The 13,204-nt window shown below is 39.9% G+C and overlaps 1 protein-coding gene across 2 annotated transcripts in view; it reads right to left on the bottom strand.

The window, feature by feature from the left end:
• Positions 1-2,721: 2,721 nt before the first annotated feature.
• Positions 2,722-13,204, bottom strand: part of LOC117946045 (low-density lipoprotein receptor class A domain-containing protein 4-like) — a 50,830-nt gene continuing 40,347 nt past the window's right edge. Inside the window, exons 2-4 of one of the 2 annotated variants that reach the window (XM_034873862.1) lie at positions 11,223-11,377; positions 8,268-8,318; positions 2,722-5,249 (exon numbers count right to left, since the gene is read on the bottom strand). In XM_034873862.1, coding sequence (XP_034729753.1) covers positions 4,695-5,249; positions 8,268-8,318; positions 11,223-11,377 — 761 coding nt within the window. In that variant the 3' untranslated portion in view covers positions 2,722-4,694. The remainder of the gene's footprint in view (positions 5,250-8,267; positions 8,319-11,222; positions 11,378-13,204) is intronic. The other variant, XM_034873863.1, reaches the window with a different exon arrangement.

Here is a 13,204-nt window from a genome sequence, read left to right as displayed (position 1 = left end):
CAGTCAATTGTGGTGAAAATTAAACCACCAGTCGATACCCAAATGATTTCAAGAACTGTGAAAGCTTTTTCTCTTTAAATTCTTAGATGAGGAATCCAGTAAACAAGTGATTAACATCCTTTCTCAAAAAGTTCCTTAACACAGAGGCTATTCTTATATAACAGACTATTATGTATAGCAAAATATTATGAGTAGTATTTTGTATTTGAGTTGCAACCATATTTTTAGCATAATTTGCTATGGTTTCTCATAAAAAAAGACAAAGCACTTTAACTGTAGGCGTTTACAAATTTGATGCTGCCTTCTTAAAATTCTTATATTGTCTGTACATTATATTACATTATTCACAAATTATTTTGTGAGTTCTACCCATTGGGTAGGATATGTGCATAATATATTCAAGTTATATACAGCACCTTACAAACAAACAAAGAAAGACAGACTACTGAAAAAAGCACCATTGGAAGTGAGGCACAATAAAGGTGGGAGCTTTTTGAGTGCAAGTGAGTTCCTTTGTCTGCTCCACACGCTGGTCAAATTACTGGTTGAAATGGTCTCAGTTGCTTCGCAAAGAGTGACGACTCTTGGCTGACACAATGGAAGCGAGCAGGCTGGCTGCCAATGAACACCGCTGCTGCCCTTTTTATGCTAAAGATAGTCAAGGTAGAACTGCAGATTAAAGAGGCAGCCGGTGCTTTGCTGACACAAAAACAGGCACACTGCTGGTCCTGTGGTCACGACATTTATAACTTCATGTAAAGTTTGAATTAAATGTTTTTTGTACACTTCAATACAGGACATTCTGTCTGTCATCAAACAGAGCTCAAGAACTGAATGAGTAACCCAGACTCCTGAAAGAAAGTCACCACAATAACATCTGTCTATGACTTAACAAAAATACAGGAATTATCGTTTTTGGCAAACCTAGCTAACCTTTTCCCACATATTTCCTTTCCATTCTGCCAGACAGGCAATCAGTCTGAGACAAAGCACCTGCAAAGGTTCCAAGCAGCAGTTTGACTGAGGTGTGGTCTGCTCAAATATGAACATTAGGCACCTTATATACTCGCATAATAATAACATGCAAACCTTGTAGAAAACATAATTCATCTTTATATCCTCAATTTACAAGCTTTGACTGTGCAGACAGAACCACACGAGAAAAGAAGGGTTTGAAGTAAGTCTCTAGAGTCAAAGGCTAAAGTATTGGGACAATCTCTCTTCACAACTGAGTCGCCCAGGTTGGGTCTTACAAGCATCAAGACCATGTTTTGTCTCGATACTTGTCCATTTGACTGCAGATGGTCAGATTTCTCATTTCTAGTTTTTGGACGAGTTGAGGGGACAGGATGGACAGTAGAGGGGGGGGGGGGGGGGGGGGGGGGGGGGGGGGGGGGGGGGGGGGGGGGGGGGGGGGGGGGGGGGGGCGCATGAGAAGCAGCAGTAGCAACAATATTAGCAGCAATAGCAGCAGCAATGTAGTAACACACACACACACACACACACACACACACACACACACACACACGAGTGAGCCAGATGGACACTGGCCATAAACACTACTGATGCTAATGGAAGCAGAAGGCTTTTGCTGTAGATAGATAGATAGATAGATAGATAGATAGATATTTATTGATCCCAAAAAAATGGGAAATTACAGTGTTTTGTAACAGTGTTTCGTAACCGACCAAAACCTTTTTTTTCTACAGCAGCATGAAATCTGAATTGTGTAAAGTCAGATATGAGCACAAGGACCTTTTCACTTAGTTCTCATTGATCTACAGGAATATTTCCAGATCCATTAGGCAACTTAACACTATTCAAAGCAACTTGTGCATATTCTATATTTTGTTATTAACATCATATCCCACAAAAAGACCCAAACCAACAATGAACAAGTATTGTGTGTGCATCAAAGCCTGATAAATCTTATTCCTCTGTGCTCCATTGTTGTCCACAAGCTATTAAAGACATATAAATGAGCCACACTGTTGCATTGAGTGAAATGTTCCTTAATTTCCAACACCTACAAACAGTAGTTTATTTTAACTTAATACATACACAGCGCCCTGCTGCTCCATTTACTCACTGCAGCACCAAATGTGTATTGTTCCACAGTTGAAAATAGTCCCCAACAAATTAACCATTGCCTCCTTTTGGAGTAACAAAAAACTACCGTCCCCAGCTGTTTCACAAAATCACTTTTTTTTTTTTAAATAAACACACTTATTATGAAATTCTGTTCTTGAAATTAAAAAAAAATTGTTGGACAACAAAATAATTAATTAAAGGTCTACTACTACTACCCTTTTTCCAGATGTTTCTAACACTTCCTAAACAAAGGAATTTTTTCAGTTGTCCAGCAATCTAGCTTAGTTTTTACAATGTGACCCATGAAGGGAACTTTGGTCACGTGATAACTATATGGTAGAGCTCCTAATGCACTCTCTCTGTTCAAATCTAGCCTTTGGCGTTGGGCTAAGAAGATTCATGTCCAATGCCAAAAACCAGTTTCAGAAAACACAGGAAAATGGACTATGGGTCAAGAATTCTTTGTCATATTGAGACATTACGTAACACACTGTAGGTTTTAGTCTTTTTGTGGGATTTCTTAACAATAAGAAACATGTAATAACACCAGCCTTATGTTTTTACCTCATCAAAGAGTGTTTTTTGGAAAAACTGTTGTTTTCCAAAGATTTAGTACTTAAAACATTTTTTGTTGAGTTGATCTTGAGTTGTCTCAGCACCATCCACTCCTATTGTGTTTCCTTTGTGCACTGCATTGACAAAAAGTATTTTTAGCGTACAGACCCGGTGTGGAAATCTACTGCAGTTTTTCTTGTGTTGCCTTAACGGAAGTTGTGGAGTGGACTGTGACACACTTTCTTTTACATTGAGGTTTAATGAGGTTTAGTTAATAATGTGTTAATATGGACAGTGCCAAATAAGTAACCTATCCTTGAACAAAGCAGTTGGTTATTAAGGAACATTAAGTGCTTTCTTGAGTTGTTAAAAGGTCACACACACACACACACACACACACACACACACACACACACACACACACACACACACACACACACACACTGGCTCCAGTCCAGTCTCCACTTTAAAGGGCTTGGCGGACTCTGCATCATCTTTTTCTGCACATGGATAAGAGAGAGATGATAAACTATTTTTACCAGAGACACTGTTAACAAGATGAAATGGGGGTTAGCGAGAGGAGATGTGATGATTAATGCTAACATAATTAAAAGACAGAGAAAGCGCAAGAGCAGGGTAGAAGGCAATGATGAGCAGAGAAAAAGGCTAAATTTTTAAGGCTTTCTTTTAGAAAAAGGACTCTCCCATAGCCCTTTAACTTTGACCACATACAGTTTTTGTTTAAAACCTGATCACTGTGCTGGCAGATGCAGACAGGAATCTTCCCTTTGTTTGTTGTCTTGTTTTTTTGTGGCTTTAGAAATGTGAAGGAGAGCCGAGCCTCTTTTATTGTGTTGTGTTTTCATTGTCATGTTGGCCGGTTTTGGGTTCAGTGCGGCTGTTTGCAGAATGAACTTTGCATGTAGAGATGAGCAGTGAGAGGAGAAGGTGGGGGTGAGGGGTATTGACCAGGAAACAGAAAAGCGGAAGTGTTAGGTGCTCAGATTTTGGGACAAAGTAAAAAAAGGGTTAAAAAGTGGATGGCCAGTTAGATATGTTTTTTGCTATGGAGTTATGTTATTCTTGATATCCAACCATCTGGTCAGATTTGTTGGTATGGAGCATATACTTTCTAAGAGTTTTGGAACTACTCAGGTTTGTGAAATCCATCTGCAAATCTTTTAAGAAACTACCAGAGAAAGTAAGAAATGTTCCGTCCACCCAGCAGCTGACACAAGGCAGATTTCTTTCTCAAAGACATGAAAAGTACAAAGTTATTCTCTTACTAAGTCGCCCCTGCCTGTGGTGTAAGCAGACAGAGATGTTCTTAGCTGGGTACAAGTATTGTTTTCAAAGAAGGACATAAGCTTATAATAATTGTTTTTTTTTGTTGCTCCCAACTATTTAAACAGCTTTGGAGGCAAAGTTCAGTCAGTCAGTCCATTCAGAAAAAGGACGAAACAGAAAGAGAAAAACAAACCTAATTTTCATCACATAACATAATTTCCCTCTTCTCTTTTACAACCAATATCTAGTGCAACTTTTAGATAACATTTCTTTTTTGTGTTTTGAATGTTAGAATGAGTCATTTTGCCCCTTTGTTTTGCTTCCTCGTAAACCTTGGCACTAAGATTTGGGTTTGTGAGTCTCTTGTTTTATTGTGTTCTCTGTAAGTCCTTGATTCTCAGTTCTCCCTTTGTGCACAGATCCCGGTCCGAAAAAGGAACAAAAAGTAAAAACATCATCCTCAGTTCCCCGGGACAGGAAAGTCCCCCCGGAGGGGAAGAAAAGGACCATCATTTTAATCTGTGCTAGCAGTATGTTTTTATCTTGAACGTTCAAAAGAAAGGAAATAAAATCAACGCTTGGTTCCTCCCTTTACTTGTTTGGTTTAGCTAAGATTGATTTTTATTTGTGCATGGGAGTGTGGAGAGAGGACATGAGAGAGACAGAGAGCGCGCAGGATAGAGAGACCACAGCTTACAGGTGATCAGGAGTGAAGGTAAGAGACGGTTTATAGTCTGAGGTGAGTGGCCCCACACTTTTCTTCACACCAGGTCCTTCTGTTGGCCATCTTTGGCCTTGGCAGGTACTATTGTGCTTTCTGATTGGCTCCTGTCCCCTGGGCCCCCCACCCTCTGGGTATTGCTGTGCTGGTGTAGAAAAAACGCTGTGCCATGATAGTGGCCCATCACCTCACTGTACGCTGGTGGGGGGCCCTCCATGCGCACGTGGCTGCTGGAGTTGACCACACTGATACCCGAGTTACTGCTTGGCGGCCTAGGACCGCCTCCTATTCCTCCCACCCCTACCAGGCTTCCACCTCCTCCAATGTCAATCAAGTCACTGTCGTAGATGGTCCGGTTGGGCGGCGCTCTCACTGACTCACGATTGAGCTCCATCTGCTGCTCAGGGTCGCGGAGCTGCAGGGTACAAGGCCCCTGGTAAGGCGGGGGTTCCTCACCGTCCGACAGCGAGATTGTCGGTGGTAGGTCAATCTGATGCTGCAGGTAGGGGTAGGTGGGCTGGAAGCGACTGAAGCGGTCACGCTGCATGAAGGAGGGAGCAGTGAAGTGATCCCTGGCCTGGGGAGCATATAATACCTGAGAGAAAGACAGAAAGGGAGGAAGAGAAGGAAGGGGAGGCAGAAAGAGAGATTCAGAATGCAACAAGACGAGGTGGGGAATCATCTCCAAGGCAACAACTCTCTGTACTTTTGTTCTAATTTCAGATTTTTTTGTATCTGTATTTATATAACTGTTGCGTCTAAATATGAATGGGGAAAGTGATAGTGAGGTGCTTGCAACAGTAACATCCCTAGTAATTAATCAGCAAAAACATAAAAAAAAGAAGAAGAGACGGTCTACAATTTGGAACCATCTGTGGGATGACTAGGCCGCCATTGTGGTACATAGTAACTTAAGTTTCTTAGAAATTGACCCCCAGGTTGAGACCTGACTAAACTAATTTCGACCTTATGACATGTGTTACAGTCGAGACAATAAAAGGAATATATTTACACTGTATATACACAGTATATATGCTCACCACTGTGGCCTGACTAAATAATAACGTAAATATAGACCCAACTACTATTAACCAAATAAAAGGATATTCATATATCTAATTAATATTAGAGCTGCCACAGTCTGACTAATCCATAACAGAGATTTAAAGCTAATAAAGCTAATAACTAGTGTAACGCAATCTCCAATTTCAACATACTGTATGTAACTCCATGTTGAAGAACATTAACCACGCATACATATGCCAGAATGTTATTTATTATTCACCATAAGGCTACTTCAAATGACTGACGTTAAACGGTTCATGGTCTGTGGGTGATCATTTACAATGAAAATAAAGAAAACGCATTGAATGAGAAGGTGTGTCCAAACTTTTGGCCTGTACTGTATATTTATATTAACTGCTCAGAAAATACATTTGTCTGTTTCAAATGTACCTACATATAATGTAAACACTTAATTACAATGAATAATGATCCTGTTGCAGCAAGAGCACACACCAATGTATCACAAATTCCTTATTAAAGATGTTAAAGTGTAATAACACTAAAAGGGGACACTGAAGGGAAGAAAAGATTCAACTTCACAACCGGACAACATCCAACACATTGGTTTATCCTCCAGCTTTTTTCTTAGATCTTCACCTCAATAAGCTTAAGACTCTGATTGCATGATTCATTACTTAATTTCTCACATTTCTGTCCAATTCAACACATTTCTACTGTGCCAATTCATTATCAGAGGGTACCCATGTCAGTTAGTGACTGTGGCTCTAATAGTTAACCCCCACTGACAAGGCAGCCTGGATGGAGAGAACAACAGACTGGAAAAAGCTAGAGGATCAGGTCAATTGAAATAAAAAGACAGAAAGAGAAAGAGTGGAAGTGAAAGGATTAAAAAGAAAGGCTACCAAGATAAGGAGAAAGAAAGAGAGAGTACTGAAAGGAGAGAAGAAAAAGCCACAAAAGGTTGAGAAGAGCTAAAAAAATATAGCCAGGAAGAAATTGAACAAAGAAAAAAAAACGTATGGTAAGAAGACAGATAAACAGGCAGACAGAGGGAGGGAGGGGGATAAAAAAGGTGCATAGCTGATAGAGGGCGCAGAGCAGGGCAAATCTCAGACGGCTGTCTAGACAGTGTCAGGGGAGGTGTTGCTGATTAATGGGACAGCCCCATAATGGGACCGCCCCATAATAGGACCCCCACATTGGCTCTAGTCCCTCTGTGTTTCTCTCTCCATGGTCTTTTCTCCATATCTTTCTGGGTGCTTCGACATTGACGTTGTTTTTACCTGCCTTCACCTGCCCTCTATTGTTTTCTCTCTCCAACTGCCCTTCATGTCTGTTTTTCTATTCTTCTCCTTTTTGTGTACAGATAAGGCATTTCTGGCACAGAACTCCAAATGAAAGCAAATTTTGTGTGCCTGTTTTGGTGTAAACTTGCCCCTATGCCCACACAAAGTTGAAATATACTATTGTCTGTGAGTTATCAACAGTATCATGTGACTAGTTGCCTTTTCAAATGTTCTTTGAATTGAATGTTCTCCTACGCTCTTCCATCTGGCATTGGCGCAATTAAGCAGGTTACCAGTCACAGTGAGTATACTGGCATTGTTTACTATATTAAAAATGTGGCACACTAAATATTTGACGGGAATAATACATAAAGCATATTTGCAAATATCTCAAATAAAGCTTTAAGTGCGAGTCACCTGATGTAGTTGGTGTAGGTTATTCTGTTTTTGTAGTTTTGTGGAGACATTAGTTGCATTTTGACAAAGATACGTTCCCCCTGAAACAGGAACCTTCTTACGGAACTAATTTGAATTTGCATTTTGACCGCAGGGACCAGTGTATAATTAAGCGCAGGGGACATTTTCCGGGGTCATTTTACACCCGTACTTTCTGAAAGTACAGGAACCTTCAGGGTGGGATTTGCAGGGATGCCATTGCTGATTGGTCAAACACACGCAGTGTGGCTGCTTCAACTCACCTACCACTTTATGTATAATTACTCTCATATCAATTTATAACCATTTTGAATGACGGGAGAACTTTGCTTGATATTTGCACACTTTTTTTTGTTTACAAAAAAGTAAACTTCGTAACAAAGTAACTAAAATTTGTCCCGGATGGGTGCTATGAGGTTCAAAAGGCACACCAGACCATTTTTTATCAAATTACCTACATTGTGAGTCTGAACTGAAAAACATCCTTATTCACATTCAAAGATAACTTGATTAAAATTATCTACTAATTGACCATTTTCTCTTTAAGCTTTATCAACAAATAAAAAAGTGGGTTACACCATGTAACAAATATTGATGATTATTAAAAAGCTTTGCAAGAACAAAGAAAGAAACAAGAAACAAGAAAGACCGCAATGGTGAGGAAGGACAAATCATAATGCAATATGCTGGAAATAAATATGTTTAAAAGTCATAGGAAAAAGCTTTTTTAACCTCAATTCTGAGTGGTAAAAATTTGTTTTCACCCCCGCAGAAACATGCAGCCCTGAATTAAACTAACCAAAGTTCAATTAGGTGAACAAGGCTTGGCTTGCTTGGGTTTAACAAGAGTGTGGTGATGGTTTTACCTCTGAGGCACCTTGTCGAGAGCTGCTGTCTGAAGGCCACAGACACCCATCCTACACATCGAGACAGACAAAACAAGAAAGAATAAGGCTACATTTTCAAAAGTTCCCAGGTGGCTTTTAGATTGGTATATACTGAAGCTTGTAAACAAGTTTATTTTGGAGCATTAGAGTGCTTTTTACATATTTATGTTATTAACAAATATGATACATTATTATATTTTTACTTTTAGTGTTGACAAAGTTATCAGTTCTTTTGGACATCCCAGGTTTAATGCCACTGATAAAGCTTTAAAAATCTGAAATCATTACTGCTTTCTTGTTTGCTTTGTCTAGGATGTTTTTTGATGTGAGACCAAGATACACACTTTCTTTCTTAACAAATAAGGATAAAGACGGAAAAGAAAACACTCAAAAAGTAAGAACTTAATGAGAACGAAAGATGAAACAGCATTGCTGAGAAACGACTTATGGTTTCAAACCCCAAATCTTGCCCTGTTTGAGCAAGGACAACAATAGGCATGATAGTGTGTAGAAAGTGACAACAAAGCCCAACTGTCAAATGATTCTAATTGCTCTTTTCTTTTGTCTACGGTTGACTTGAGGATTATTTTGGTTGCGCATATTTAGTTAGAAAAAAAAAGGAGGACAAACATGCATGCATCCTGTAGTTTATGTCTGTTAGGGGTAAAGGCTATTGCCCTGCTACGCCATGCTACACCCAGCTACGCCTTGCAGTGCCCGGCTACGCTGCTACGTCATGCTATGCCCTGCTACACCCTGTAATAACATGAATTATTATAACAACTACTATTTCTAATCATACTGTATATCCATTATTGCCAATTTGTATCCCCAACCGGCACCGGCAGACACCAAGAGCCTAGGTCTGTCTGAGGTTTCTCCCTAAATGGAAATTTTCCTCACCATTTAAGGTTTCTGCCTAAAACTGAGTTTTTCTTTGCCACTGTCACACTAAGTGCTTGCTCTTGCGGAATTACTGGAATTGTTGGGTGTATTTAAATGATTGTGCGGTCTAGACCTACTCTACCTACTCTGTAAAGTGTCTCAAGATGACTCTTGTTATGATTTGATACTACAAATAAAATTGAATTTAAATTGAATTGGCTATTCTTCCAAATTCTCTGCATCGGGTCTGTGTCAGCTTGTTGGTTTCTGATGTTGCAATTATGGCATTTTGTTTGCATTTGTTTTGCTTGGACAGTAGAGAGCACAGAATGAGAGGATAGATGATAAAGACGGGATGAGAGAAAGCAGACTATAAATTAGTTGTAATTGGATAACCAAGCATACTAAATCTGTCTTCTGACACTGGTCAAGAAGCTGAATTATTGGACCAATAATTTCGCGTTATAGATCATATTATGTACCTGTGCCTTTTTCACTGTGTGCAATGTTGAAATCCATGTGTATGGTGTCGACAAGTCAGTTTGGGGGCAGAGCCGGTCTAGACGGCACTAAAGTGAAAAAAACAAGTCCTAACAGATATGGAGGACCAGGTCTACCATATTTAAAAATATATACAAAAATAAATAAATGCTCAGTAAATAAATAAGCATATAATTAATTGCCCCAAAAAATACAATAAACAAATAAATGTAGGTAGAAATTAAATTATACAGTGAGACATAAAGGTATATATCTCTTTTAATTAGCTTCTTTATTTATTCACCTTTGTAATAATTACCTTATTTATATATTGTCCGTTATAATCTTCAACTTTATTTATTAATTACTTATTTTTTAAATGTATTTATTTCAGTGTGTCTTTAAATTTTTTGTCTGTTTTATTCTTCTGTTGCCTTTTCTACCCTATTTATTTTCACCCCTGGTATTTATTTCTGTCTGTCAATTTTACATTTCTTCATGCATTCCTGCCTCATTATGCAAATGAGGAGGGGCTGGTCTTAAGGGGTCAACTTCTGCCCATTGGTTGGTTAGCATTTTACTGCATCGGTCGAATCTACATGCCACCGGCCATAGTCACAACAAAGATGGCTAACCGCGATGAAGTTGTCAGTGAGCTGAGGCATTTAACAACTGTTTTTGAAAACAATGCTAACCTCATAAGTATTGACTTTATAATTTTTCTGTTTAGATGCTCTGACAGAACGTGTGTTTCAGTTAGCGGCACAGATGTCGACAATGTAGTTTTTCAGAATCTGGAGGAAGCGGCCTATCTTCTTAACTCGGTCGCTAACGTTAATCGAACACCTGGGATAGCTGGTCGCCCTGCTTATATGCTGCCAGTGGACGCCGTGGAAGGACCTTTACATGCGGGTTTGCCTGTTGGTGCCACTGCAAGGCTTTTTGGAGTCAGCGAAACAACAGTTCATCGTTGGATGGCAGAGAATGACATAAGGTGAGTGTACCATTACATGTGATGCCAATATAACCAGTGTGTGTAACGTTACCAATCCACAAGAATGACACAGGAGAAAGGCAAACCCTTGCTAGCTTTTGTTAATTTACAAAGTCATGGAACTACTCAAGAATGCATAGAAAGTAACGTTATGTCGCACACACAGTAACTTCAGACTCGACTCCGACTCCAGGTGCGGGACTCGTGAACAATGTTTATTTTTAGGAAGCGTCGGCTGAGCTTGCCGTTATTACCTTCCTCCGTAACCTAAGTGAAACTGGAACAGAGATTTTGACTGGGATAAAATTATTTAATTTAGCTCAACACAGCTTTACTGGTGAGCTGGTTGAAATGTACTGTTGAACACATAGATTTTCAGTCACCATGAGTTTAGATCAACATTTTATTTATTTATGGATGCTGAAAGAACAGCAACTACAGTAGATACAACCATTATAAACAGTTTCTTTTAGTCTATTATTTACTCTTACACATACACACACACACACACACACACACACACACACAAACACACACACACACACACACACACACACACACACAGTGTCACTGACCTGATGCAGGGCATGGTTGTGCCTGCGGGCCTGGCTCTGCCTTGTTATGAAGGACCAGGTGGACAGCTTGTAGTGGTTGAGCAAGCAGATGATCACCACGACCATCACTGTCATCACCACAATGATGATGACGATCTGAACAAACTCAAGTTCAGCTGCACATACACACAAAAGGAGAGGGGGATTAGCATCAAACATTTATGTGGGTACAAAATATCTTTAATCAAGGTAAATTTTAAACATTATGCACACCTAAATACATCTGCACAGTTACAGAAAGCCTGTGGAAAATAAGTGAACATCTAAAAATCCACAACAGCTTGCCATCTGCGCTTAGGGAGATTGAGTGATCCAAAGAAAAGCTGCAGAACAACTACAGAATGGACCTTGTGGTGTGATTTTGTTTGTCAGCAAGCTGCTACTTGTTGTCTTTAAGACACTTTGAAATACTAATAAGAGAAATTTGGCCAGTTTGTACATTAATGTTGATCCCTAGAAATATGCTGTCCCCAAACCATGGAAGCAAAACGGATTATCTGCAGCCACGCATACAGGCTTACTGAGCTAAAACGACAGTTGCGGGGGCAATTTTTAGAGTGCCTTTGTGCCTCTTAGCAGACAATAAATGCAATTAAAATGTCTGTGCAACATGAACAGGGCCCTTACAACAATAGGCGTTTCAACTCAGGCATTGTTGGAATTCATCTATACTGCACTGGTATGGTCATAACCACTACAGTGCTCAATTACCTATTTTTGAGAGGGAATAAGGTTGTCGTCGCAAAGGCATGACCTGTCCTCTGGAGGACATAGCCAGACCACTGGGCGCTCACTGGATTATTTTCGGGAGCGGGAGGTGACAACGGTGGGGAGAAATCAGAAGCAAGGATGCTGGTCGGGCCTGCTAGCGCGGGTAAGGGAACTACCACAAGGCAGTAGATTGCAACTTTCTTGGCTTGTAACCCTTATATAACAAGTCAAACTATCAGCTGTGAAAATTACAAAAGCTACTAAAACAGAGCAAACTCCTTAAGATAATGAAAAAACTCCAGAAGAGCTACTAACCCTTTTCTCAGTTAGGAAATTGTTTTTCCTGGTCACTAGAGGTTTCTGTAAATTGTCTTGAGATAACTGTTGTTATGATTTGATACTATAAATAAAATTGACTTGAATTAGTCTGACTAATTGTTATAACTTGTGTTCACCAGCAGAGGGTAGCACAGGTCAAACTTAATTTTTGCGAGTGTGGGCCTGAGGCCTCGACAGAGGAAACCTTCAAATCATAGAAAAGATTTGTGTTGAGACTCTGGTATTTGTCTCAGCGTATAGTGGTTTCTATGTGGAGATACTGAATAACTATGCCACTTTTGTTCTCAACAAGCAGCATTCAATGACACACACCAGCATCAGAGCTGATAACCTTCTAGATCAGGGCACCACTTGGAGACAACGATTGCTGCCTTACAGTCACGTCTCCCTCTCGTCCCTTGTTCATTGTTTAATCCGTTTTTCTTCTCCTCCCACTCTCTTGAACCCTTCCTGCCTCTCCACTTGGCCCTCATCTCTCTAACAAACTTTCATCTAATCCAACTTCTTCACCCTCCTTTTTCTCTCTCTCAAGTCACTTTTTGTATTCTCACAATTCCGCCTACCTTTATCAATTCTTTATCACCCACCTTCATTCTTTCTAGTTTTAGTATTGCCCAGTGTCTCCCACTTTAAGTTTCTCTCTTACTCTGTTTATCCCTTCTTCCTCTCTCCAGTCTGCAGTCTGAGACTCTTTTGTTTTGGAGTTGTTGGTTTGTTCTTGACCAAGTCTTGACCTTGTCTGGTCCTGGCACCCAGTTTGACCTCTGACTCACATCTTACTCACTGCTGGACCCTTGCATATTTTGTGTGTGTTTATACAGTTTGTGTCCTTTTGCAGCTCTGTAAATGTTCACACTCAGCTATTTGTACAACAATGTCTTTATTCGGTTTAG

This window comes from Etheostoma cragini, chromosome 6 (assembly GCF_013103735.1).
Source record: "Etheostoma cragini isolate CJK2018 chromosome 6, CSU_Ecrag_1.0, whole genome shotgun sequence".
NCBI classification, from domain to species: domain Eukaryota; kingdom Metazoa; phylum Chordata; class Actinopteri; order Perciformes; family Percidae; genus Etheostoma; species Etheostoma cragini.
This window is presented reverse-complemented; position numbering and strand designations above follow the sequence as displayed.